The sequence below is a fragment of the Gambusia affinis genome, linkage group LG13 (genome assembly GCF_019740435.1).
Source record: "Gambusia affinis linkage group LG13, SWU_Gaff_1.0, whole genome shotgun sequence".
Taxonomy (NCBI): Eukaryota; Metazoa; Chordata; class Actinopteri; order Cyprinodontiformes; family Poeciliidae; genus Gambusia; species Gambusia affinis.
The window spans coordinates 16,626,386-16,651,116 of NC_057880.1; the positions used below are offsets into that span (position 1 = coordinate 16,626,386).

Genomic DNA, 24,731 nt, shown 5'->3' on the forward strand with positions numbered 1-24,731 from the left:
CAAGACTGCAATGTTCACAACAAAAATCATTGCAAGGCATTTTACAAAAATTACAAAATACATAATCAGTTCAATCCAATCATAGAGACTGTTTCAACTTGATCCTAGTTATTAAACATTGCAGTCATGTTACATTTATTATAAAAATAATAAGAAGAAATAAATGAATTTTCTGTCACCGAGTCATTAACTTTGCAGCAATCCATTGTACTAACCATGTATGTAGTGTATGTAGAGGAAAACTGCCTGACTGGAAATAAACCTCCAACAGAATCTGACTCAGTGTGAGTGGCCATCTGCCACAACTAGGGGGTTAAGAAGACAGAGCTAACACAACACCCCCCCAAAAAAAAACACAGAAGCACTGATCCAGGAGTATTTTCTTCATTAAAGAAAACATACCTGAATTGCTTTTTTCTAGGAGAGAGTCTTGGTTAAACATGTCCCTTTCAGGCCTTGCAAGGCATGTGGCTTCTATGAAGTGGAAAAAGAGTATGTAAAGTTAAAAACAAAAATAACTGCACATAGTGGCAAATTGGAGAGAAGCGAGAAAATTTAGCAAGAGTGGTCAATGGGTTCTCTATAATCCGAAGCATAAAGCAACATAACTGCAGATATACCATAGTTCAGGGTAACTTAGTTACCCTGAACTATAAGCTTTATCAAAACGTAAAATTTAACCATAGTATTAAAATTAGACAGGGTGTCGGAATCATGAATTAAAGCTGAGAGTTTGTTCCACTGCAGGAGAACCTTATAATCAGACAATCTCCCTAGAAACTCTACAACAGTTTGGATTTTACCGGTACTACTTTTGTAAGTAAAATACACATTTCCTCTGAAGTAATTTATCCATTGAAAACAATTTTTAATGCTGTTGTTTTTAAAGCTGGTGTAAACCCTAAAATACAAACCTCATCCAGTTTTATGCTTAATTTTGCAAGTTTGTCTGGAATGGCTTTGATATATACAAAGAACATTAATTACCTGCAGAAAGTCCCACCACAATACCTCCCCATAACAGTAAATGCAGCATTAAATAAAATGCAAAAAGTAGAATTTCCAGTCCAATATTACATCTTTCTGTGATATATTTCCTAAAGCAATGTAATGACAAATGCTTCTTTTTCACTTTGTGTTGTACTCATGCTTTGGCTCTATCTTTTATTTCTATTATCTTAAGGCGGTATCAAAGCCGCACTCAAACATTTTCAGTGAATTTTAATACCTATTATTGCTTAACATCTTTTGCCTGACAATGAGCAGGAGAAAGACTTAAAGGCAGCACAGTAGCTGCTGTGAAAGAGATGAGATCATATCGCCCCCATAAAACATTTTTACACTGCTGGCTAACTGACTTTTAGATTTCCCAGATTACTGAGAAGATGCTGCAGGGTCAGAAGCACAGTCGCATTTAGACTAAAAACACCATATGAGATAGACCTTAGCCCAATGTCTCAGAGCAAAGACGTTTCAAGACTCTTTTCTTACTGCAGCGGGTATCAAAGTGCATGGTGTAGTGCACTATATTGTTCACCACATTAATCACGCAAGGTTGTTCTAAAGTGGAGCTGTATAAGGCTGTCATTGCAAATAAGTTATAACAGTCTTTGAAAATATTTGAACTACTTTTCACTTATAAAATAATAAAGGGTGTAAATTTTAATGCTCTGGGGAAGCTAAAACCTTTAGACTCACTCAGAATTTGAGGCATTTGGTCTGGGAAAAAAATAGTTTTATTGATAAATGACAAGAACAAACATTTTTCTTGTTTAAAACTTCATCACCTAGCTCATCTGCAGTTAATCTTAGACATTTGAACATAGCTGGTTTTATTTACCATTTCCTTGGGAATAAAAAGAAAAACAATCAAATTATTAATGAAAAAATACACTTGTTATCAGGTAGAAAAGTCATGAACAATTCATTATAGCATCAACTGGTCAAGAACCCATATTCACTCATCGAAAGTAATTTAGAGACATCGATTTCATGACCACTATAACTTGTAGAAACTATGGGCTATGTATCTTACAGACAGGAATTGACCATCTTGTACAGTTAACATTTTCTTTTGCACTAACTTATGACTAGAAAACAAGACAAAGAGCCAGAATATCTAGACTACGACAATCTGCAATTTCAGGGACAGCTTTTAATTTAATAAAAACTTATTTAAATAATTAAACAAGAAAAAATTGAGATAAACAGCCCTTGAGGGGAAGAAGGGCAGCGCAAACACTTTAATTTGTTAATAGGGTGGTAAATCATTATTATAATAACTGTGTTGAATCACAAGACTTGCACCTGTTTACACTGATAGTGACATTCATGTGTCATGAATCAAGTAAACCCATAACTGGGAGTATTAATCCATAACAATTTATGGGACTGTTAAGATAGAGGCATATGAAGTGTTTGTGGATACCGGCAGACTCACAGTGGGGTCTAGATATAGCCACACTGTGACACTGTGTGTGTGAAAGAGATCATTCTCTTCTAGTCATATTCCTAGGTATGGTACTGTTACTTTACATAACGATGTTGCCCTAAATATTACGAGATCTCAGAGATCTTACTGTGAAGTTATTGTTTATACATAATACTGAAAGACATCTGAAGCTATGTAACAAGAGTTTTGTAATTTGTCCTTCAAGTGATACTGAATAAAGAAGTATAAATAAAGTTTTCATTTCAAACTTGCATCCCAGTTTCAATGGATGTTGAAAAATAATATAATGCATTCCTGTCACACAACTTTAGGTACATTCCACATTACATTTCAAAGCACTGTAAATGTGTCATTCATCAGTGAACTTAAGCTAAAGTTGTTTATGTAAAACTTTCAAGTGCAGGTCACTGAGAGCATGTTCAATAAAATGAAACACACTGAGAAAAACTGCCATTGTAATAAAAACAAGATGAGTTGACATTTGCGACTTCCATTAATAAAATGAAATCTGTGGCATCGCTAAAGGGAAAAGGTAGGAAAAAAACAGAAAAGTTAGTAAAATTCATCAGTGAACCATGATTGTTTGGTTTACTGTGGATGAATATTGCTAACTTTATTTGGTTACACAGTACTAAGAACAATCTAACAGAGTCTGAAATATTATCCATTCCTACTTCATCCTAAAGGCAATTCAGCTTTTCTGATGAATAAAAAGGAAATTACATTTCTGCACAAAATTAACCTTATTACTTGTACCAAAACTCTCACACTGTGGTACAAGCTAATAGTTAAGACTATCAGTTCTTTAATCACTCCAACCAATAACAAGTGCTGGTGGATAGTTTCCCATGTGTCTCTGAAGTGTTTTTAATTATCAAATTTGAAAATGTGTGGGATTTACCTGTTTATATTCTGAATGACCAATTGAAATACTAGTAGAAACACAAGCTGGCAATAATTCATCTGTTTGCATTTTGCTGCGAAAATAAACATTTTTAAAGTTTATTTTGAATAAATGTATTCAGGAAATACAGTAGCATTATCTAGCTTTACAAAACAGCCAATACTTCAACTTGAAATTAAATAGGCTATTGTTATTGACTTAAAGGGGATATTTTTCATTATCTGATAAAGTTTTGCATGTGTAAAAGAAGTATTTTTTTATGTAATAAAAGAGCAAAGTTTTACAATGCAGTTGCAAAATTCCAGTACTGTGTGCGCAGCAATGGCGCATCATTCGTATACAGAGGCATTAGTCCTTAATGCAGCTGCCATGTCTTTCACTTCTAGTGCCATGATTACATGTGGATGATTAGCTTTAATTAAGGTGAGACCTGTAAATAAAATTCTGCTTAGGGACCTATAAAATACTGAGCAAGCTCTGATGGCTTACACAAATTTATCTTTGCAGGCTTGACATACTGGACAGTGAGGTCAGTATTGGTGAGAAAATTCTTACTTTCCCCAATCAAAATAACATTTTCTTTCCAACAACAAAATCACTGTGCACATTAACGTTTTAGTAAAACTGGAATAAATAATTCTACTGTGTCCTTCAAACAATCACTGAGTACCAGTTTCTAAGAACATGGGAGAAAAAAAACAGTATTTCTGTGGTAAAGAAGACAAGTTATATTTCTTGAACCAAGCATTGCATCTTTGTAACCATAAATCAGAAAAAAACTATGAAAAAAGAGACTATGATGATAATAATAACATGATCATATGTGAATCACTATTCAGTCACCAGGACTTCCAGAATGACAAAGTCTTATCTCAGTGCTGAGAAAAAAATTTACTTTAAAAACAATTAAGAGTTAATTTATTTAACAGTTGCATTTTTACATTAGAACCACGCAATAAATCTATCACAAATCCTTCAAAACCATTTTTGAATATTTAAATTACTCATGTTGTATGGAGGAATGAAAAGCCATTGACATAAATAATCCGACGCCTAATATGTGATCCATAACCTGACATTCATCACTAAGGATTTTGTTTACAGGCCTGAATGTGTTGTAACAGCTCTTATATCAAAGAGTTGTAACAATGGACAGTCAAACACACACACACACACACACACACATGCACGCTTGAGTCTAGGCTCAGTCACACAAACAGAAGCAGGTGGTAATAGGGCTATTCTTTATTCAGAGCAATGAATAATTCAAAATCTATACACCCAAACAGATTCTTGAGTTGACAGAGTAATATGACAGATTTTGCAAGTGATGAGAAATATTGCAAATGCTTTGGAGATACCAGAGGGTGTATTGCTGTATGCAGTGTGAGAGTTTAAGCGACTTGATATAAAAGTGATTTTTTGAAAAGTATTTATGATTGTGTACATTTTTTTTCCCAACACCAGCTATTCAAGCTGTTGCAGTCCAAATATGCAATTATTAACTTGACTGTAAAAAAACACAGATTTGATCTTTCTTAATGTTGATGGTTATTTGCTAGTTTTTATTTTCTATGTAAAAATAAATATAAAACATTTATCGCCATTTAATGAATTCATGGCAGTTGGCTCACTATGGAGCCTTGGAAAAAATCCTAAACTAATCGTAAAACAATGTTGGAATAATATTTATCTCCGAAGTAACAGCTAAGTTTTGAACATGCAGCCAAAATCGGAAAGAAGGAAGCTGTAGTCCAGGTATGTGTGGGTAAACAAAAGTAATGAAAAATGTATGTAAATAATCCACTGCACGTTTTCTCAATTACCTCTTCATTTCAGTTCAGTTTTAGTAATTCCACATTGAGTCACACAGTTCTATTATAGATAATGACTTCCCTGCTGTGCTATTATTTCTTTTCATCTTGTAGCTAGTCCATATTTAGCCACACTTTGTGATGAATTTCCTCTTTCCTCCTGGTCATATAAAGCTGAAACATGCAGGGTCCCATTTCAGCTCTAAAATAATCATCCTTGCTCAAGAGACTAATGGCCAGGTTCCAAAGTTTGGAAATTTGCCACTTTGTGCATCAGTTGAGTGATACATGAAGTTTTCATTGAATGAAAACCTTATTATTCAATAAGGCTTCACTTGAATTTCTCCCTCCTATTAGCTGTCTCTAAGTCAAAAGGCCCATGATTGCTGGGGTCTTTATTAGGGCTGTGGAAAGTGGACTGGCTTGAGATGACCCCTGATGTTTTACTGGCTGCCTGGGAAAGGCCCAAAATGAAAAGCTGCCAGTCACACAACATGGAGACCAACTATGCTAGAATTGCTGCGATCTCTGTCATAAATCTGGCAAAGAATTAACAATTCTGTAAACACTGCAAGCCACAGAACGCTGGGGATGAAAACAAGTTCTTTCAAATTGTCACAGTGCTCTATTTTGGTATGCTCTCTGAATGGTTTTGGAGCACTCTTTGGTGAAGCTGGCTCACAAACACTTCAAGCTGAAACTTCCTGGAAACAAATCAACAAATGGACTTTCTTAGGTAGCATCTGCTCAGATGGAATCAATTCAGTCAAAGATGGAAAGAAATGACTAAGCGAATAAGAGTTAGATGTTTATGGTACTAATGATTAAAGCAGCTGACCCAACCATCCAAGAAACGCTTTCCTATGTCACAAATACATTACACTATCAATGTTTTGTATTCAGTCATCTGCTGAAACCAGTAAACAAAATCCAGTACAAGTAACTGCAATTAATTTTCTCTGTGGAGGTCTTAGAGGATTCTTCAAATTAGGAAAATAAACCACATTTTGGAAACCAAAGCACAACCTAGAGATCATGGCAAGATAAGGTTACAAAACATTTTACAAGCTTCAAAAATGTTACATGGAAAGAGTATGCTGTAACAAGCAAAGCTCCCAAGTAACTCTCAAGGAGAGCATCACCAAGAAAAGAAGTTAAGAGACCCACAGCATATATGGAGATTGAACAGAGCTGTGCACCTAAGTTGAGAAAATCTTTTGACAGCAAAACAAAAAAGCAAAAAAAAAAAAAAAAAGCTTTTACACACCTGCACCCCCCCAACCCCCGCCACACACACACACACACACACACACACACACATATATATATATGCAAAAAAGGTGAAAAGGTTCAATGGATACTTTTGAAAGATACTGTAATTTTACAGGCCTCCACAAAATAAGAAAACATAGATTGATTTTGCATTATGCGCTAAAGAAAACTGAAAAATAATTATGCTCTAAATATTTGTTTGCCTCCTGTCATAAAGAACACCCACCTATGTGAACAAATCCCTTCTCCATCCTTAATTTAAAAAATGCAATCAGATCCATCCCCGTGTCCATTATGTTTGCATTCTCCGCATGAATTCAGCCAGAAGGCAAATGAGGCTGTTGCAGACTCATTGGTAACGTATTGTCACCGACAAACTGTTGAAGCCAGTCAACAGTCAATATTTAATTGACTGTTGATTGTTAAATAAATGCCTCTTAAAATATCAGGGCAAAGCGTTTGAAGAAAATAAAAAACAAGGAAAGGTCAAAAGTTGTTGAATAGGCGCATAGGATACACAAGCGCTTCCCTGTGAACACATGTCTGAGGAGAGCGTGAATGGAGAAACTGCACCTGCAAACAAAGAGACAAGTAACTCGCAACAACTTTTTTTTGTTTGTTTGTTTTTTGTTTTGTTTTTGTTTTTCTTGTTTTTTTTTTTTTTTTTTCCCGAAGACAGCTCAAGTTGTTCCGCAAGCGTTTGTTATTCCAGCAACGTGAAAAGTGGAAGCAGTGGCTTTGACCCACTAGAGAAGTAGCAGGAGAGGAGTTAGCAAACCAGGTCCCATTGATAGAGCGTATGGATTGCAGTTCTGATCATATTTACTCCACCTGTCCTGTGGAAAAAAAAAAAAAAAAAAAAATCACTACAAAAACTCCATAAACATATTCCTGCTTGGGTAAAAAAAACAAACAAACAAAAAAAAAAACAGCAGTATTGTCTGAGCACTGAGGAGGGTCCAGTTCACGGGGAAACCCTTTTGACTCGAAATAAGAGAAGGTTGTGTTGGGTATATATAAAAAAGGAAGAAAAAAAAGAAAAAGGGGGAGGAGGATGGCAAGAAAGAAAGTCGTGGTGGTGCCAGACGCAGCGGCAGTAAGAAGCGTACGTACGTGCTTTATCTTAACGGCTGAGTGTGACGTGATATTGCAGCCTTGCTTCGAGAGCTCTGCAAGCACCAAGCAAAAGCGCGTCTATTTCTCTTTGTGTTATAACTCACAAGTCAAGCCAAACATCTCACATCCACCCACCAAAAGGATCTTTGCTTTCTTTCCCCCCTCTACTCATCTTTTTTTTCCAAAAACGAGTGGAGAAACGCGACTTTACCAGAGGCGAAACAATTTGGGAGAAAAAATAGAGACGGTTTCATTTACGGTTACACAGTAAAGAATTCGCTCGGTTCTTCTCATCACTCCAAGAATTTCTTGTCTCCTTCTGCTTTTTTTCCCTGTCTCCTCTCTCTCTCTTGGTATTTCTCTCTTCTGCTCGGTGGCTGTCGTGCGTTTGTTGCGCTCCGGTTTTGATGGGAAAAAGCCAGCAGAAGAAGAGGAAGAGGACAGGGAGGATATGAGCGGGCAGAGCGGAGTGTAACGCATTTTATTTCCATCCACTGAACCATCTTGTTGCGCCGGACTTCTATTGTTGGGAATGGGGAGTATTGATTCAGCGAAGGGCTGCAGAATTTATTTATAAGGATGTGGCCAGTGTTGGGAAAATAGCCATAGCTTCCGCAGTGTAAGGTAAGATATTGTTTTAATTGTAACAATGATTACGATTGTTAGAGATGAGGTAATTTTCCTGTGTCATGTCTCTGATAAAGTTGTTACATATTTGCCTCGTCAATATTCAACACGACGAACGTTCATCCGCTCGCATTAGTCTGGGGTGCTTAACAGATGATTTTTTTTTTAAAGATCTGATCTCCCCCTTAAGAGACAAAAAGCACTTTAAAGTGCTGCGGTATGAGATGTAGCCCCTACGTGCCTTTTTATTCACATCTACTCTTAAGACAAAATTGCTCCAGGAAGCCTGGGCAGTAAAACCGGGACTCTCTTGACGAGCGATTTCTCATCTCTGGAATACTGATTTCATGTATTTATTTATTTATTTTTGTTTGTTTTTTGTTAATGCCTTGCATGGCCACAAATCTTGCGGGAGGGCTGTGGGATCATATGGGTTTACATATCGCAGCAAAAGCTGATCTAACTCTGCACAGCTTCCGCAAATCCTTACATGACACATATTATGCCAGTCTGCTCGAACGGAGAGCCCCCCCCTCATCATCCTAAAAGAAGTTGGGAGACGCAAATGTATTTATTCTCTGAAAAACTGCAATCTGCAGCCTACTTTGGGATTTTTGACGCCTACACGCTCATACACACGTGCGCGCGCACACAGGGGGTACACACGGTTTGAGAAACGCGCACACGCATGCACATTCTGCTGTGACACTGCTCACAGCTGCATTGCCTGTAGGATTAAAGCAATCAGGACATCGCATTGCATTCTCTCCCTCTCCCCTCTCATGGGCCTGCGTTCATGCAACACTCGCGCACGCGCCAACACACGCTCAAACCCACTCAAATACTGGCTCTTTATCAAATTACATTATCAAATATGGCAAGCTCTGAATTCGAGAGCAGGTTCGTGCGTATTTCTGAAAGCGCGTAGAAAGAAAGAGAGAGAGATATATAGAAAAGAAAGAAAAAAAACCAATGGTCATGCATGAGGATGCATTAAAGACATATTGGCTTATTTATGTTTTTTAAATGAAATTTATCCTCCTCTCATTATCTGACTGTTCAGTCTATAGTCAAAAGAATACAGATTGACTGAAAAAACCCTGGTTACTGCATAAAAAAACAACAAAAAAAAACAAAAAACCGTCGCATACTAAAACTCTTGAAGACCTCCATGCCAATATTCGCAATTTGTGTTTGATCAATATGCCATTCTAAACAGCTTTATTCAAATATCTCCCGAGACGGTGCCAATTCAAATATGACCCAATTAATAAAGTCTAAATGACTCACATTATTGCGCCCACCTCCCTCAAAAATAAATAATAAAAAAAAAACAAAAAAAAACCCACAAAAGGGCTTAAGCTGCCACAAGGTGGCAATGTTTGCACAAAGTATAGTGGAAAAAAGGAGACAGCATGAGGGGGTTGCAAAAGACATGCTGCTGAGGTTAATGTGTCTTTTTTCACCCTCTCTATGGAAGGACTTGGCGAGAACTATGTGAAGCATGTCAATTAGACTTGACAGAAATCATCCATAATGTGTCTGTGCTCTGATTTAATATTCTTTTTGCATGATGTTCTTCATCTTTCCCTGCAGGCCAAATGACATAGGATGAAGGCTGTTCGAAACCTGTTGATTTATATATTTTCCACCTATCTTCTGGTTATGTTTGGATTAACTGGTGCCCAAGATTATTGGTGTTCCACTCTGGTCAAGGGGGTCATTTATGGATCATACTCGGTGTCTGAAATGTTTCCCAAGAACTACACAAACTGTACATGGACGCTGGAGAACCCAGACCCAACCAAATACAGCATCTACCTTAAACTATACAAGCGAGACTTGAGCTGCTCTGAATACTCTTTACTTGCTTATCAGTTTGATCACTACTCACACGAGAAGATAAACGAGTTGCTCAAAGTGAACGCATCCATTGTATATCTCTGTGATTCAAAGAATAATTACATATTTTTGCTGTACGACAAAAATTTTGCTCAGCTGCGGAGAGTTTTTCCTTACGATTACAATGGATTGACGCCGCAGAAGCTGGATGAGGAGGAGCAGTCTATCCTGGAGTTCTTAGTATTGAATAAGGCGAGCCCTAGCCAGTTTGGGTGTCAAGTGCTTTGTACGTGGCTGGAAAACTGCCTGAAAGCAGAGAAAGGGACAGTGGAGGCATGTGGGATCGTGTACACCAAATGCACATGTCCTCAGCATTTAGGCGATGGAGAATCAGAGAGCATGCTCATGCTCAATAATGTGGTTTTACCTTTAAACCCACAAACGGAGGGTTGCTTGTCACCTCAGCTACATGTCGGTCAAATCTGCAATCTGAGTGCAGAAGTAAGACGGCCTCCTAAAGAAGGTAAGTATCCTCTTATCTTATTTGTTTTGCTCAAGATGTAATGCACTGTACTCTCTGCATAGATCTGATAGTAAACATGTCAATGAAATGTGCACGTCTGTCACTCCTTCCTCTGCCCTAAATGCATGTTTGAACTATGATGGCCCATGAAACAAAGAGCACACATAGATATATGGACCGCAGTTGACTTAGAAATGTGTCAACTGCAGATTCAAAGCTGACAGGGGAGTTGGGTGAAGTAAAGACCACACTTGCACAAAGCAGACCACCTAAAGGGTTCTTTCATTTGGTCAGACTAAATTAAAAACGCATTGCAGTGAATTTAAAATGGATGTTTTTTTATTTTATTTTATTTTATTTTTTTTGTGCACATCAGCACAAAGCTAAAATGGCTGCAAATCCAAAGATACTCTGTTTGTGTTTGTTTATACATTTATGTCACAGTCATCCTTACAACAATTGACAATACTAATCTGGACACATTTTTCTTTATTATTTGGCATTCAAGCCACTGGAAAAGAATGGGATCATTGATGCAGCAGTGTCAAATTACATTGTCCAAGCCAGGACTTAAAACTTCGGTGCTTTGTCTTAAATTCTACAAGCTGTAGTTCTTTTCAAAAGTATTCATACCCCTTGAATTTTTGAATATCTTCTCAAAACCTTGACCTGGTGGATATTTTTGTGATAGACAAATACAACATTATTCAAAACTGTATAGTGAAAGGAAAAGAATACATGCATTTTTGTAAAACAATAAAATAAAATAAAATCAAAATCCAATACAAATGAATTGCTGTAAAAAAGTAAAAAAACACAAATTCAGCAACTCTCCAGCTCCCAGCATCTCAGGGACCATTTTTTTTTTAAATCCTGAAAAAAAATGATCAAACATGGCCAAGCACCTACACTGACAAACTCTGGTTTATGGTAACTGTGGTGGAGCTGCAGAGATGGAAGAATCTGTTGGGCAGTCCACAAATGTATCCTTTATGAAAGAGTGGTTAGATTGTTGAATTATTAAAATAAATTCATATGAATTAAATTTGCTGATATTTACGAGCAATGTACAGGAAACAGCAAACATTGTGGAGGAAGTCTCCTGTGGTGAGATTAGAGAATTAATCTTTTTGGCCTATATGAAAAATACTGTGTGACTGAAAACTAATCCCCTAAACTTACCATCTCCACCATAAAGCATAGTGGCAGCATGATACTGTGGAGATGCTTTTCTCCTACATGAATATGGAAGTTGGTCAGAGTTGAGAGATGGAAATAAATATAGGACAATCAAAAAACCAGTGAGATACTGGAAAAGACTTGAGACTGTGGTTAACATTTTGGCAGGATGATGACACTACTGTTATCACCAGAGCTTCAGTGTAATTGTTGAGTTTAAAAGATTATTTGGTTCAATAGTGTAGAACAAAATCTGTCTGAAATTATATACTAAGATTCTCAGATAGATCTAGTTCACAGGCCAGTAATGTTTCACAGACACTCCATGTGCTTTGTGAAAATTTCTAATTTACATAAGTAAGTTAGAAATGTTCTGCAATAAAAGTGGTCAACAGCTTTAGATGTGCCAGATGTTGCAGCTGTAATCACAGTAAGATGTCATGATTATACGTATGCCACACATTTAGTTTTTTATAAGAAAATGTAAAATTGTGTATTCTTTCCCTGCCACTTTATAATTCTGAGCTTTTTTGTGGTAGTCTATCACATACAATCCCAATAAACTACATTCACATGTATATTTGTTACAGTTGAACATGTGTGAAACAAAGGGGGTATTGATACTTTCACAAGACACTGTAATCAACAATGTTTGAATAAAACCTTCACAGTTTTGGAGGTGTTCAGCAGGTATGTTGCCCTTTCAGTGTTGCCATAGAGCAATGCAACGTCTTTCATGTGTTTGTTGGAAATCAGCAATAATTTATGCAGTGGAATGCTTACTGGAGAAAATGTCACAATCGTGGTACCTGTTTGCTATTGAAATTCACACATTCACATGATATGCATACATCCCCATGCATTCACACATTAATGAGCTGTCATGATAAGGATGGTATTTAGTTTCTCAATTAGGCTTGCACACTTAGAAGAGGGTGTTTTTCAAGGTATTAGATAAGTGTTGTTTCCTTTCCTTATATCTGGAAAGTTGTTTTTAGACACATGAATGGTTATATCTTAACAGAAATATGTAAATCAAACAAAAAAAAAAGGAAATAAAATAAAACCTCACACAGTTTAGTTTGTAGCATATGTCTGAAAAACTACTTTCACTGAATCTTTAATTAATATGAGTTAAAACAACATTTTATTTCACTTTGGAGAAAAAAATAAAGCATTGTAATTTAATTGTAATTAAATTGAATTGAATTTCCCACTAGACACAGAAGTTGAACACAGCCCCAATAACAATAACCTAACTTTTAGGATTTTGGCAGAAAAATGTTACTTGCAGATACATGTTATTGTTAAGTAAAGCAAGCAGCATCCTGGAAAACAGGTGGCAGTTCTCTTATCCAGGCAAATAGCAGAATGTGTATTGCAGATGTTAAGCAGTTTGGTCAACTCCCTCTGAGAGTTGCGAAAGCATTAAAATCTGTGGGACATGTTTGAATTGTGTAATTTCTGTTATTTTAAAGATAACTTTTACACAGTAAATTATGTGTCATTCTTTAAATAATGTGACAAGTATGGATGACAAAACCACTTTAACTGCAATTTGACAACCACTTCAGTCCCTTAAGCAATAATGCATGTAGTATCTGATGTAAATTACTATTAAAATTCAGCCTGTGGTCAAGTAACAAGTGCAGTGAAAGCGAGTATGATTCAGCTTTGTATTACTTTTTTTTTTTATTACTGTATGATTTAGTGACAGACATACTACCAGGAAGCAATATTATTACTTTCATGGAAAAATATTTGCTGCTTCAAAATAACACTTCACATATTTTTTCTGTTCGCATGTTAATAACAGCTTAAGAGTACAGCTTATTTTTTTTTTTCTCCTGTCAGAAGATTTTCTATGAGCTTCTATTTATAGAGTTGGTTGATGGGAGGTTTTAATAAATCCTTTTTCATCTGGATAACCGGGAGATCACCACTGGGTTTAAAAGAGCACTGTGCTTCCTGTGGCATCGTAGTGACAGAGTGGGTGTTGCTGATGAAGAGCAAAGCATTACAAACAGCCGACAAGAGCTCCATTTGATAAAAATCACAAGTCTTTGATCTTCTCAGTTCCTGGTAGGCCATTGCTTTTGGAGCACATCAAAGAAAAGCCAGGCTGGAGGTTGTATACTCAAGTTATTGGAACCTCAATACCCCAGCGGTGCTCCACGTTGAAGATGTATAGCACTTAAAGGTTAAAGCTCTTACCTAGTTAAGGTGATTAGGCAGACAAAAAGACAGACCTCATTTCTTGATATTGTATCATTTTCACAAGCCAAACCAGCATAACAGAATCCAGATGTGCCACTTGGATGACTCATATATTCGGTGTTATTTTTAATCACACGTTCCCCTTTCATGAATAAAAAAGTTGTAAACCGAGGCAGAGTGGCACTCACAGCATGGCAGATTAAAATTCTCCTTCTCTTTTTTTTGTCCTGGGTGTTCTCTGTTTGTGTGGGTTTTTCCTCCCACATCCCTCACAATCAAAATCAAGCAGGCTGATGAGTCTTAGCTCCTGCAAAGTGAATGACGGTGTTCTTCTTCCTCTTCTTCCTTTTGCTTTGAAATCCAATTAATGCTCGGATTAACTCAAGCTAGTGTGACTGAATTTTGGAGCATGGGAGGTAATTGCTGGTTTAAGCAGAGGGAAGCTTTAGAGTGTTTTACAGATTTCCACGTTTAACATAAATTTAAGGTGAGAGTAGGCAGACGTTCAGTAGCCAAACTCTTTGGTACCCATGGGTTGGCATGAAATTCTCATAGCGTTATAACCGTAAACAAAAATTATTTAGCTCTATATTTTCAGGGTTTTTGCATAAAAGAAAGTGTTACAATGTCATTCAAAAGAGAAAAGCCAGAACTACTGCTATTAAAATAAATATTGGTGATTGATTACTGATTATTTGAAGTTATATCATTGATAGTAAAAGCACATAGTTTCTTGTATTTTGCGCTTTCTAGTTTAACTCTGGAGAATAAAATGGTTAAGTATTTGCAATGTAATTCACAAAAAAACTGGAGTTTGATGGATTACTTCATCAAGTTAAAGTTTGGTATGTATTTTGTACATTTAAATCAAGAGAAATGAAGAACGTCGTTTTTTTTATTTGGCATTAAACAAATATTGTTTACATTTTCTTGTGATAATGTAACGTACAATCTGAGTGTGTTTCCAGAATGAAGACTCAAATTGTCTTTGGGCATTGGTTGACCACTACAAGAGTTGAGTCTGCACTAAACTTATTTTACTTTATACCTGTGATGTGTACCTTATACTTAATGTCATCTTAAGTGAGCAATTACACTCCAGATATAGTAAGTTGCATCCTTTCGCTGTTAAACCTTCCTGACAAAAACCTTGGGTTCGGTCAACCTTTCTTTCTCCATTGTCTCTACAGCTGACTAAGACTCCATAATTTTCCTTTATAGAAGACTTCAGTGCTTGTTGGAATGCTTCAAACTCTGCTTTGGTGCCTCTTTTAAAAGTTGTAATGTAGATGTTTCTTCTCCATGTGTAGGAGTTTAAAGTAATTTTGTAAAGTGTGCTGAACTGAAAGGCATACACCAAGACTTTTAGCATGGGTAAAATTAAAAGTTAACTTACCTGCTGGGGTAGCTTGCCTTAAGTTGGCTGATTAGAAGATAGGCGACCTTGACTTTGCTGACTGCAGTTTAAAAAAGTGCTATGTTCATAAGACTGATGAAGTGGTGCTTCTTTAGTTCACTCAGAAAGTCTTATTTTAATTTTATTTATTAATATTTTTTTTTTTGCATTGGAAAGCATTTCTAAATTGATTATTTTGCCTCTCTTCAGCCACTGGAGAGTGGTGAAAAGTCACCTTTCGATAAGGGCTGATCTGATACTTTCCCTTTTTCAATCTCATTAAATGGACTTTAACCTAAAGAAGTATCCAGGAGTGACAGTAGTTTTTAATTTTACGATGCTATATCTCAGCATCAGCAACCACTACATGCTTATACTTTGTAGACTCTGGCTGCTGAAAAAAAAAAAAAAAAAAAAAAAAAAAAAATCAACCTCTAGCATTATTTTGTCAAGTGATTTTGTCATGTCTTCACAGAAAACTAGAAATTAGAGTCACCTTAATTACTCTAATTTCATTAAGGTGACTTAATGAAATTTTCTGCATGACTGATAGCAACTTATTTTACCCAAACATTGAACTCTGAAATAACAGCATCCCCTTATAACTCCATGAGGAGATTTAATTAAAAGATAATGTGAAAATGAAGAAAATTATGTATGGGTTCCATGGATTTGAAAAAATTAAAAAGAAAAATGTTCAAATTGGTCCAAATGATTCAACATTAGAAATGAAATTCCAAAAGTTATCAGATGAAAATTTTATAACTCAGTGTTTCCCCCACTTTATTAGAACAATGAGCACCGTAGGCTAGAATTGAGTTTGACATCACATACATTTGTCCTATTTATTTCAGAAAAAGGATTTATTACAATAAAGTGCATGATCTAACTCAATGTTTTATTCGGGGTCTCTTAGTAAGAAATAATTCAACTATTACAGAAACAAAAGAAGGAAGGAGATTTCCCCAAGTGAAATTGCCAAGATTCTCAAAAGAAGCTTTTTCATCTCAACAGCTTCTTACGACACAGACAATATGCCGTGTAGAAAATGACAAAAGGATTTATTAGCAAATTAAATGTGTATGAAGCGTTATGATGCACCGTCACCCGCCAAAGTCCTGAGCACTGCAGCAGCTTATCCTGGCTGCTGCATATAGTGAGGGCCTTTATTCACTTTGGATCTCTGTCAAGTCACTCAGTAGTCACACTGCATTATACTCACTCCCATTGTTCAGTACACTTGGAGGCCATTTTAGTTCCAATTCAGTGAAGGAAAGCGCTCAGATCAACAGCACAGAATCTGTTTTGTCTTATACAGGCATTATCTGTCATTAGTTACAGTAGGCATCTCAAATAGCCTGTGTCCCATTTCCTAAGAGATCTCTCCTTTTTTAAGGTTTTCTGAGCCTCAGCAGATATTTTTTTCCATGTTAAGTTGTTGGATTTTTAGGTTTAGTATCTTTAGCTTGTATATGTAGCTGAGTTCACTTTTAAAACCTTTGCATATGACTGTTCCTGCAGCATGCATGATACATACAGTTCAGAAAATGTCAAATATCAAAACCAGAAACATTGAGCTAAATTGTTACTTTATATTTTATATAGCGTACTAAAATATATAAGCAGTTCTCAGGGTCTGGTACAAATCTGAAAATGCGTATTTTATAAATGATCTATACTCTTAAGGTACTTTGACATGACTCCTTTATTATTATGTATTGGAAAGCAAAAAGTGCTGTTCTGTTTATTCTTAAAATAATTATTTTTTTCTGTATTTCATATTTCTTACAATCGAGCAATACAGGAAAGTGTTTTCTGCATCTAGTTTATGTTGCAAAGCTAAAAAATAAAGCACATTCATAAACATATGGAAAATATATTGTATATTTTACCAGCTAGTTTCTTACTAATTACTACTACTTTCCAGTTTGTCTTCTCCCTCTGAGGCTCTTGAGTTTTGTGATTAAATGATTTTATAGATCAGCTAAAGAATGCCTTTTGGAAGAAAAGCATATTTTTAGTTCCAATCTGTAAACTAATAAACCATCATTCTTGAACATTTTGATACAATAGTGCTTTTTATATCTTTCACTTACACTAAAGTTAAATCCAAAATTATTCACACCCTGGTAGACTTAGATGTAAAACATTCTAATTTAAACAAGAGGTTTGTGGAAATGAGACAGGGATATTTTAAAAGACTGTAAAACATTTACATATTACTGAATAGAATATAAAAAAAACAAAAAGGTAAAATAATAAATAACTCCTCTTGCCATCAGTGGAAAAACATATTAGCATTACAGCACTCAAAGACATTGTAATTGCTGACCAGTTTTTGTATGTTTCCACTCGCATTTTGACAAAGTTTCTTTAGTGATGGGCTCCTAATAACTTAAGGTTAAAAGCCTTGTTGATATCACTCTAATCCTTTCCCCCCTTTACAGATTCTTTATGAGATTCAAGTCTGGGCCTTGAATCTGACAGAGTGAAATTGAAAGATGACTTAAAACCAAAATCTACTTTTAGCCCTAATGTGAGCTATTCCCTTTAACAAAGGAAACCAGACAGTAGGGATGATAGAGTTAAACCAAGACACATTCCATATAGATATTCAAGTCTGGAAACATTTGTCCATTTTTAGCCCATAAATTATGTTGTTAGTGTGACTTTATACTATTTCCTATCAAAATATATCCATAAGAAATATACAGAAAATCATTATTGATAAGCATGTTCTATTAAACCTAACACATTGTAAAAAGCATGTAAACATGAACAAATATAATTATATATGGACAACTTTGCACCTTTAACAATTCAAATACAGCTGTACATTTTAAGATGGAGGTCACTAAAGTTTTTTATGTTTTTCTAGGAATGATTTGTCATATTGGATATCTCAGTGTTGAGGCTTAATTGTGATCAGATAACATGAAAATATTCTTCCAGACAATACATAAAATTATAAGACTTAATTATTTAGTAATTAAAATTAGTGTAATGAAAGTCTGCAAGCCTGAGTTTGATAAGTAAGGACACTATTTCCAGCAGTGGTTACATATCTGGAGGACTTCTTCCTAAAAATAGGGGTGGCAAAAATCTCACTTGCTGCACAAATGTTTACAACACGTAGTCTTCAGATTCAGTTATGTCATATTGCCCTTTCCTCCTTCTCTAAACAAAACATTTTGTTTCTCTCTACTTCCAAAGGCGATGAGTTTTCTATGGTGTTGCTGGATTACCACACCCCTTCCAATGATTTCCGCTTTAATTGAATTTATTTATAAATTATTTTCCGTAAACTAAAACAAGCTCTTTATATTTAGTTAATTCCTGACCCTTGTTTTGGCCAGATGGCTGATAAAATATAAGAGATTATTGACCAAACCAAAATAGGTCTCTGTGAGACCGTCATTCAGCATTGAGACCAACTCAGTGACCTCTTTCTTAATATTTATTGAGGCAACATAAGTACAGTTCATTACAGTACACTAACAGCACATTACAGAAAATTATTTTTTTTTTATCCCTGGTTGCCAAAGTAGGTGTGACTGATAACCTTGGCAGTTGGAGAATGATGCACATTTGGTTCAAAACACATTTCATACTTGATAAATCAGTTATAAAAAACCCCCCAATAAACAAAGGAAGAAATTGGAAAGGAAGTGAAATGACCAACGCTCTAGTTTTACACATTTGCAGAATAATAAAACACTTACTGGAACAAAACAATTCTGGGAAAAGATTAAGTGCATTGAAGACTGTTGTGAGAGGCAATGCTTCCTTTGGCACGTGTTTCTTTTTTATTAAAAATAAAAATATCAATAGACAGCTTTTGATAAACAGAAAGCAGATGTGTTTTGATTTTTGATGAAATTGTCATGCCTTGCAGATTCACTTGATTGCCTCACCTGTGTACAGTTTCACCTATAAACAGATGTTGCGCACTCAATGTGCCAACTGCAGCATAGAGTTAGAAATGTCAAATGAAGGCTTCAGGAATATTCACTGCTAGTGAAATAGTCTGTTGGTAAAGTCTCTGTGTATCTTCTTGAGCCAAAAACACAGTTTGCAAGAATTTTAACTCTTGTGCTGAGAAAGAAGTGATGAAAAGTACTCGTCATGACTTTGAAACCTTTAGAAGGGTTTAATAACTAGATTACCTTGGCTCTGAAGATCAGAAAATTGTTTTCAGTTTCAAATAATATTTTGAGAAAAATGGATGTAAAATTTTCTGTTTTCAAGACAAACCTTCCTCAGATTTATCAACCTCGGGTCATTCTCTTACTCATATTGCCATACTTGTCATAGACTCCAGGACCCACGTAGCAAATAAAAAGCAATATCTATAATATGCAGTCAAAAACATGCCCGACATCCACAAATTCTGTGTTGTGCTCACAACAGCATGAACCGACTTGAAATATCAGAAGAATACTTCAAGATGAACAAGTTGGAAACAACAGTTTAACAGGCTTTTAAAAAGCAATAACCCCTTGGAGAGGTGTGGATTCACATGATTAGGTCTGTAACTTTTTTTTTTTTTTAATGCCAGTGAAATGCAAAAGTGTTCAGCAATAAATAGGGCAATTAAAGATCAGAATATTTGAAATATGCATAATACGTATTTGCAAAAATCTCTTTGTAAATCATTCTCAAGTTGCAAAAAAGGAAAGAAAGAAAAAAATAATGTCAAAAAGTAACTGAACTATAAGCAAAGGCAAGGTCAGAGCATGGTATCAACATCTTAGCAGGTGTTGTTAGTAGCTTATATACAGTCCATCTATTTAGCTCAGTTGCTTATGAGGGTTTTTATGTTTCCAATTTGCACATGTATCAGATGGTTACATTGTAGATGCTTGTATATTCAGTAAGGACATCTGCAGGTCTACAGATGCGTTTATTCGAAAATGCTCAGGATTTGGTTCTGCACGTTGTCTGATTTTCATTTGCTTGCACTTGAGAATATGCTACCTTCTCTCTACCTGCAACAGACTGCAGCACAAGTTCTAAAGATTATTGTTCCACTTCTTTAACTACATAGTCAGAGCAATTAATTTTATAAACTTCCAGTTTCCTCCTTTTTTTAAATTTATAACAGATCTTTGCTCAAAGCGGCTGAAAAGTTCTTTATTAACTTAACTCAACTCACAAGACTCTTTTTGTACCAGCCAGTATTTGAAGGTTGTGCTGTGAAGTTCTGAGTATAAATTATGAGATGAGGATGAAGATAAGGTTCTCTTCAGATGATTCTTTCATGAAAGTCCTATTTATATGTGCGTGTGTGAGTGTGTGTGTATGCAGCTTAGTAGATCAAGGCACAAACCTCAAAAGTCATTTGAGTTTACTGAAGATCTTCTGCTTTTAAGCAGAGGCTATAATTTCCCTCTCTAGTCATATGAAGTTCTTGGAAAGTTTGCTTGGCTTTTCAAAACTCAATATTTTCTGTTCTATTACCATGTGTTGAGGATCTTTCAAACATAAGATGAAGATGAATTGCATTATGATCTTAATTTTTTTGATTACCGGTACATGTGAAAATGAATTATTTTAAATTTTATAGTGCTTGCCTGCTCTATAACGTTCCTCTCCGAAGAAAAAAACAAATCAAAGCATAGCCTAAATAAGGTAGTTTAAGTCTGAGTCACTGACAAAGATTTCCAGGTGCGAAAGCCTCTTGAGATTCCAAAGTGTGTGCTTCATACTGTGTAGAAAATTCAACACATTACTGTGTTGATGTGTTATTTACCACAATTTTAGAAAAGGGCTTTTAGTCACCTATATTTGTACTTGCCCAACTTAGATTTTAGAATTCAGTTTATTTCAATGAAATTTAGTGTTACAAAGTAGTTAACTGTAATAAAGTGGAAGGGAAATGGCATATTATTCACAATATTTACAGTGTAATTATGGATCTGCATTTGTCCCTCTAGTTCGACAGTGTTAGCTAACCTGCAGCATTTATGTTACCTAATTAGAAAGAGGACTTCATTTGTGTCCCATTTAATTTCAATATAAGCACATTTCTCTTGTAAAGGCCTGAGAGATTTATAAAGGATCATTTGTGAGCAAATAGCATCCTAAAAACCAAGGAATACAAGACATAGGTCAGAAATAAAATTGTGGAGAAGATTGACAAACTATCAATTACCAGATTTTGAGATGGACCGTATATAGTGTCAAAGTCTGGGATGATGCTCAGATGATGTCATGGGAATATTATTTTAATTGAATTAGTTATACCAGGAGTGTGAATTTTTACTTGTCAAAATGACAGCAGACCTTCAGATTTTTCCTTAATTTAAAAAGACAAAAACTAGTCGACTCATCAAAATATTTGGCTAATGAGACACCTGATAAAGCATGCTTTTAGCCGAGACAGGAGTCTTGGTGAAAGCTAATTAGAAAATTTTATAAATCAATATAAGCAGATATGGAAGAGCTTGTAGATGCTGCAAACTCCCAGAAACTGGCAACTTCAGTCAGGACAATGACCCTAAACATACAATCAAAGTCTAAATGGGATGATTCAGAAGTGTTAGAAGAACCCAATGTCAAACCTCAGTTTCTAAATAAGCAAAATGTTCTATACAAAATGCTATTTTTTTCCCAAGTATTTCAAATGCAGCTTCCTATTTTAGTTACCTTCCATCACAAGTCATTAAATACCAAAGCAAAGTTCTTAAATTTACCCAAACAAGTTTAAACTTGATCAAACTTATATTTTAATCAATATATCTGTTTTTTCTTTCTCAGTGCTCTGTCGTAGAGATAATAACAAGTCTCTCTTTTTACCTTTCTTGTCTACAACAAACAATATGAACATTGTGAGTAATGGTTGTTTCCCATAATACTATAGTAGGATTTGTAATTAGAGAAATGGCTTATATAATGGTTTCAATCCTGTGATGTGAGGATGCAATACCTTTTGTTCCTAAAAGTGTGGTGCTTACCCAATAAAATCAAATATGAGCCATAAGTGAATGTGCAAGTCAGGTTTATTAGTGTTTGCATTCTGCCCATATGCATCTTTTGTGTTATGAATCATGGCTAGATTTGTGTACCTGTATATCTGGTCTTCTACAAGGGCTCGTAAATTATTATTGAAAATCTACAGGTTTATCAGACATGCTTGGAAGTTTCTGTTTAACTCTTCCAACTTTGTTTGTTAAGAAAAGGTGAACAAAACCAAAGTCATAGGCATCGACTGTCACTGATTTGTGACGTGGAAATGGTGAAAAAAAGCCTGGCTTAGACAGAATTGGTCATGAAGGGGTTGGAAAAGCAGCTACTTTATCTTTTTGATTTTTCACAGTATAGACAACTTCTGTCAGAGTGCTTTGCAGATCAAATTCCTCTTTTACTATTAATACCATCCATACTATTATTATGGATGGTAGTTTTTTCATATTTTGCCAAAAGCTTTAATATGCATTAGATATGCACTGGTCAGAATTCTGTGGCCTATTTATGGTTCTTTGGTTTTTTTCAAAGCATTACTATGCCAATACAGACTGTAGCTGAGTTCAGCTTTACTTAAATGTTACAGAATTAGAAGATTCTGGAGCAACTTTGAAAATATAGTTCATTGTGATCAGTCTTTACTTGTTCACTTTAACACCACTTGTTGCCACCTTTTCAGTCATTTTAACACTGGTATTTTAAACTTGGTTTTGCATCTTATGTTAGTTATTAGCTTATCTAACATTAGAAAACATGAGTAAATATGTAAATATTCTGGATAATCCACAATATCAGTTTAACTGAGATTTCCAAAAGGCTATCAGCATTCCCAAAATCAGCATGTTTCATGAAAGGAGGGAGGTAAAAAAAATAATAATAATTAAAGCTGCAAGCAGCCTCGTGCGGCCCTCGCAGCAAGCGCTGCTCCGGCTCACCGGCCACCGCGGAGTTCCAGCCGCCGCGGAAGCTCTCGCACCGTTTACAGAGCCGGCGCACGCTCGCCGCAGCTGGAGCCGTCGCGAACCTTCCCCGCCCGACGCCCGCCAGACGGCACACGTGAATGCGTTTCGCAGCGCTCCGACGACTCACAAAAATCTAGCGCAGATCGGTCCATTTACGGGCGGAGATATAGCGGATGGATTGACCTAGGGGCGAGTGGCGAAAATTACATTTCAAAACATTTGAGCTCTTTAAAGGTTACCACAGGTCTTACATTTCAAGTTTGGTGCCAATCGGATCATCCATGTGTGATTTAAAGACAATCGTATGAATATGGCGAGGTCATTTGGAAGTGGGTGGGGCTAATGATCAAATCATTCTATCCAGGGTGCAGCAGCGCACATCTAAAAGTTGCAGGACAGCCCTTGAGGACTGGAGTGTGACACCCCTGCTGTAAGAAGATGGTTGGATAAATAATTTTAATATTAAATAATATGATTTCTTCAATAGCTTCCAAATCGTGTGCCCCATTAACTCAAAATCAAGGTGAAATTGTTACATTCATCTTTATTACATTTGACCCCCTTTTATTTAACTAATTTTATATTTAAAAAATATACTGTATATAAGAAAATTTGCATAAAATGTATTACCTCACATGATCATCACATTTGTTAGCTGTAATGTTCAATTACATAAAATTGGAGGACAGAATCTATTTCATCACATGCTCACTTCTTACATGAAACATGTTAAATACAACAAATATTTACTTTAAGTGTGACAGTTGTGACAGTTTAACCTTAGTGATGTCATCATTTGACCACATGACGATTAATCACTGAAAGTTTGGTTACTCTGAGCTCCGTCTACTGTGAAAATCACATTGAGCTTTGCCAATTCTTAATTGTAAGCTATTGTTGGTAACATCAACAATGTTTCTCCACTGGTAAGGTTGAACTGAAGAGGAGATTGTCCAAAAAATAAAAACGTGAGTAATTTGTGTGGTTCACTGCTGTGTGGAAAACTCTAAGAATTACTTTAAAGCCCCCCACCCCACCCACCGCCTCCAGGTTCTGCGTTACGGCCCTGCGTTTAATATCAAAGCTCAGCGATCCTCCTGCAATTCCACAGCTCAGATTGCTGCACAGATTTGTGACACTTATCTCAATATTAATTATTATAGTGGCGTTAAGTTGCCATTATAATTCTTGGCAACTACGGACACGTTCATTCGTGGCTGTTTTCACGTTTTTTGGACCAGTTTATTTTATTGTCTAATAAATAAAATTCACTTCCTGTCAACACTTTTGAGGTAATATCGTTTAATAGGTTTGCCAGGCAAACTTTTAACTGTAAGGATATTTTGAAAGTACTAAACTCCACAGCTTTGAGTGTGCAGCCCATGTACGGTTAAAACAAAATAATGTGGCTTCCATTAAATGAGCAAGAAATTGTTTAGCATATCAGACTCACCAGAATCC

General features: G+C 35.8%; 1 protein-coding gene across 8 annotated transcripts in view; it reads left to right on the forward strand.

Annotated features, from left to right (window-relative positions):
* Positions 1-7,590: 7,590 nt before the first annotated feature.
* The window catches only part of adgrb3 (adhesion G protein-coupled receptor B3), a 175,426-nt gene continuing 158,285 nt past the window's right edge, over positions 7,591-24,731 (forward strand). For 6 of the 8 annotated variants that reach the window (XM_044137162.1, XM_044137164.1, XM_044137163.1 and 3 more), the window contains exons 1-2: positions 7,592-8,182; positions 9,782-10,550. In XM_044137162.1, the coding sequence (XP_043993097.1) occupies positions 9,797-10,550 (754 nt within the window). In that variant the 5' untranslated portion in view covers positions 7,592-8,182; positions 9,782-9,796. Of the gene's footprint in view, positions 8,183-9,781; positions 10,551-24,731 lie in introns of all 8 variants that reach the window. The other 2 variants (XM_044137166.1, XM_044137168.1) reach the window with 1 other exon arrangement.